The sequence below is a fragment of the Nycticebus coucang genome, chromosome 11 (genome assembly GCF_027406575.1).
Source record: "Nycticebus coucang isolate mNycCou1 chromosome 11, mNycCou1.pri, whole genome shotgun sequence".
Lineage (NCBI taxonomy): Eukaryota > Metazoa > Chordata > Mammalia > Primates > Lorisidae > Nycticebus > Nycticebus coucang.
This window is the reverse complement of record NC_069790.1, coordinates 10691736-10696156: the sequence shown is the minus strand read 5'-3', so window position 1 is coordinate 10696156 and position 4421 is coordinate 10691736. Positions and strand designations below refer to the sequence as shown.

The 4421-nt window shown below is 54.1% G+C and overlaps 1 protein-coding gene across 1 annotated transcript; it reads right to left on the bottom strand.

Moving 5' to 3' along the window:
* Nucleotides 1-2013: 2013 nt before the first annotated feature.
* On the bottom strand, nt 2014-4012 carry LOC128560191 (whey acidic protein-like). The gene is made up of 4 exons (XM_053553754.1): nt 3793-4012; nt 3099-3239; nt 2590-2748; nt 2014-2147 (listed from the first exon to the last, which is right to left on the bottom strand). Exons 1-4 carry the CDS (start codon nt 3872-3874, stop codon nt 2131-2133), a joined length of 399 nt encoding a protein of 132 aa, XP_053409729.1. The 5' UTR covers nt 3875-4012; the 3' UTR covers nt 2014-2130.
* Nucleotides 4013-4421: the final 409 nt, after the last annotated feature.

The following is a 4421-nucleotide window of genomic DNA, read 5'->3' as shown; positions in this document are numbered from 1 at the left end:
AGTTGAAAATTAGATGGTTAATTCTCCTTGTTAAAAATAGGGAAAATATCTCCCCTTTAGAAATCGTAAGTACTTTATTGCTTTGAAATGTATGTAAATCCCTATGAAGACCAGATAGGCCTTTTGTCAGATTTAGGACCCAGAGCTATCTTTCCCAAGAATGTAGCAGCCGACTCTTTGAAATACAAACCTCTAGGCAGACAGCACCCCTGTCTCCTGGCTTCTGTGGGAGAGTGGGAGCCTAACTCCTGAGGGTGTGGCAAAATTACCTCTCAGTTTGTTTCTCCTCTGGATAAAGCCAATTAACAAACCCAGGTGGGTTTAGGGTGATCTATTTGTCAAGGGCTTTAGGAGTTCTGTGCCAGGGACTAGGGACTAAGAATACATAGGTTTTTTTTTTTTTTTCTTTTTTTCAAGATGGAGTCTCTCTCTGTTGCCAGGCTAGAGTTGCAGGTTGCAGTGGTGTGATTATAGCTTAGAGCAACCTTAGACTCTTGGGCTCAAGTGATCCTCCTGTTTCATCCTCCTGAGTTGCTGAGACTACAGGTGTGTGACACCATGACCAACTACTTTTTCTATTTTTAGCAGAGAGAAGTCTTGCTCTTGCTTTGGCTAGTCGGGAACTCCTAAGCTCAACTGATCCTCCTGCCTCAGCCTCCCAGAGTGCTAGGATTACAAGCAGAAACCTCTGAGCTGGCCTAGACTAGGTAATTTTTAGTTGGCCTGGTGTTTGTCACCTACAGGCTGTGTGAGCACCTTTCTGTGTCAGCACGCCTCCAGCTCTACCCCTGGAGAGTGCTGGAGGCCACTGCCGCTGTGGCTCCCAAACCTGGCTGAGCACTAAAGTCACCTGGGGGGTATGAAAAACTTATACCCAAGTCCCACCCTAGCCCACCACAGATGACTCAGCATGCAACCAAGTTTGAAAATGGGCTGTTCCCAAAGTGTGGTGCACACCCTGGAATTCTCTGAGTGGTGGAAGTCTTTGGGGTTTGTAATGAGCTCTTTTCAATCTCCCCTAATTTATGCTTAGTGAGGTGACTCCTGGGTAGTCCCTAGATACCGTCAGACGGCTGGTTACCAGAAGGACCAACCATTTGAATAGAGGGCAGGAATGGCTCTTCCTCACTCTCCGGGAGGAGACAGGGGCTGGAGGCTGAGTTCAGTCACCAATGGGCAGTGATCTATTCAGCTGAGCCTAGATAATGAAACTCTGGGGAGCTTCCTGATAGGTGAACACATCACTGTGCTGGGGGTGTGGCACAGCCCAGTCCCATGGGGACAGACACTCTTGAATCTCCTCACCCCTCAGCTTCATCCTCTGTGTTGCTTCTTCTGGCTGTTCCTGATCTGTATTGTTCATAATAAAGGAATGCCCATAAAGAAAGTGAAGGCTTCCATGAAGGCCTTCTAGTGACTGAGCCGGAAAGGGTCATGGGAATCCTCAAATTTATGGTCAAGTCAGTCAGAAGTGCAGGAGGCCCCAGGTGGCATCTAAAATGGGGGCAGTTTTGTGGGACTGAGCCCCTAATTCTGGGATCTGATGCAAACCCCAGGTCACTAGGGTCAAACTGGAGTGACCTGTAGGCTGTCCCACGGCCCCGACGGAGCGGCATCTATGCTCGTCCATCCCTTCCTCTTACATCTTTCTGCAACCACACGTTTGTCCTCTCTGTGTCCTCAAGACTGGCTAAGGCCACTGAGCTACAAGCCCCCTGACTGAGGCTGGCAACACCTCTGAAGGGGGTCAGACCCAGATCTGGCTGGGGCCCCCAGAGCCTGAGAGAGGCCTCTCTGGGCCCAGAGATGCCGCCAGGAACATGTAGTCCTACTGGAGGTCAGCCCCTGGCCGAGTGAGCCTGGCTCCGCAGCCCCGCCCACACCAACACACTTATCACCACTGGGGATTCTGTTTCCAGGCAGCTGCCCCGGCTGCCCCAGAGAGCCCAGGGCCAGGCCTGTGTTTACGTATTTCTCCTGCAGGAAGGAGTCCAGGGTAGATGCATAGACAGACATCAAGCCGAGTGGAATTTTTATTAGCAGCAAGTAGGAGGCATTATGCACTCTAGGGTCTGAGAGAGAAGGTCCCGGCCCAGGGACTTGGGTTGCTCATGCTGCCAGGGAAGGTCCTCATTGGAGGGTGTTCTCTGCAGGAGACACAGGGAACGCAGACACAGTGCAGAGACCAGTCGGAGGTGGGGGGCAGTTCTCGTGGGGCTCTTATGCTAGAGCTCTCCAATATTTGGAAGAGCTACTCTCTGAAATCATGTGGCAAAGACACGGGCTGTGCACACAGGGTGAGCAGGACGGCATCCCACTAGTCACCGCTCCAAGCCCTCGGCCAGTCTCTGCCACCCTGAGCCCCTTTAGCTCACCGGCACACGCTCCCTACCCCAGTGGCCCCGGTGAGTGCCCACAGAGGCCTGCAGCTGGCACATCGGTGAGCAGAGTTGCCTCTGTGCCTGGCCCCACCTGCCACCCAGCCTGCTCTTGCACCGCACCTGCCCGCAGGGCCCCGCTGTGGACCTGTGACACTGGCCAGGGGAAGCGAAGGGAGGAGGGGTATTCAGGGGTCTCCGAGAGGCATACCTAGGATTGGGTCCAGACACTTCATGGCGCAGCGGCTGAAGCAGCACTTCTTGTTGTCCCTACACTGGCTGTCCACGGAGCACTCACCCTTCTCCTCGCAGGGCTGTGGGAGCAGTGGGGCCTGCACCCGGGGGCAGTCGCCGGCCTTTACGTTAGGTACTGGGGGAGAGCCAGGACCTTTATCACTCAGTGCCCTGTGATGCTTATCACCCACCTTTCTGGGCCTACCTCCTACACACCCCAACCCTGTTTTATAAACGAGGAAGTTGAGACCAGGGGACCTCCCTTCTGCTGACTTCAGGGCAGGACTCCCCACAGCCACTCTGGTCACCAAGACCACTTGGCCTCACCCACCCAACAGTGTCAGGTAAGCTGGGATCATGGGGGTGAGTGTTCAGGGCTGCTGTGTGGTGAGCTGAAGTGCCCGGCTCAAGGCCAGAGCTGGTTCCTCCCTCCCTCCACAGACAGAGCCAGGCTGTGGCGTGTGGGGCTGGGCCAGGTTGGCTTACCAATGATGGGGGTTCTGCAGGAGCGGCCGCAGGCGCTGGGGCAGCACAAGGTGTTGCCCCCACATTCCTCATCATTTAGGCAGGATCTTTCGGCACAGGGTGCTTCCTCAGAGGAGCTGGCCTCAGGGCACATGGCCTTCCCTGTGCACAAGATGGACAGGTAGCTGGGGGCGCAGGCCTACCCTGGGCTCCACAGCGAAAGACATATTAGAGGCCAGGAAGAAACAATGGGAGCCTGGCCCTCAACAGCCTGCCGTCGCATTTCTTAGAAGGCAAGAAAACCAACCAGAAGTGTGACGGGGTGACAAGAGGACACAAAACCAGCTACGAACATAAGGAAGCAAGGGCACAGACCCACTACAGATGGGCGGGAGGTAAAACCTTGACCAGAAGTGGCTAGGGCTCGGGGACAACCTCTCTTACTCCATCTCCTGCGTGCCCTGCTCACTCGCAAGCCTTGGTACTTCTCAATGGGCACAGCAGCCTCCCCTGGGTAGGGATAGAGCCTTGCTTTTCTGCTATCCCTGACACCCTCCCCAGCCTGAGCCTCCTCTGTTCCTTTCCACCCTAGAGATCTTGTCCCCATACCCAGACTGCCAGAGTTAGCAGTGCCTTGGGTCCTACTGGGAGTGGAGATCACTTTGGGGATCTTCCTAGGTGCACCCCTGGAGAAAGGAGGGCAGGTTGGATCTACCTGGAAGGATGAAGTCTGGGGCCAGGGCAAGGGCCACCTCCAGGGTGAGCAGGGCCAGGGCGAGGCTGAGGACGCAGCGCATGGTGGCGGTAGCAGGCAGGCGCAGCAGATGATGGCCTGAAGTCCTGACGTGCTTTTCAAGGATGCAAGGAGGAGGGGTGGGGTGGGGCCAGTCCAGTGTGCCCCCAGCTGGGCGGCTGAGGTGCTTCCTCCTTGGACGCAAGGAGAGGCCAGGCCCAGGCTTGGGGAAATGGCCAAGAGACCTGGGGCAGCCAACACAGTTAGGATCATGTGTTGAAATTAAAAAAAAAAAAAAAAAGTCTCTAGTTAGGTTGCCTTTCTCCCCTCCATTTTAAAAGTAATGCATGTTTATTATGAAAACTAAGAACATTAAGGGCAGAGGAAGGAAGAGATAGGACCTGTCACAGACATGTGATACAGCAGTCATTTAAAATGGTTGTGTAGGGAATTCTCAGGGACAAAAGAATGGACTTTCCCCAAATTTGTGCAGTCACATAGGAGCAAAATAGGAGGTAGATAGCAAGTGTCAGGGGGCTATCTCTGAGGGTATATCTCTTTTGGTACTTTTTTTTTGTAGCTTTCTGGACTTTTCTACAGCAAAAATGGGT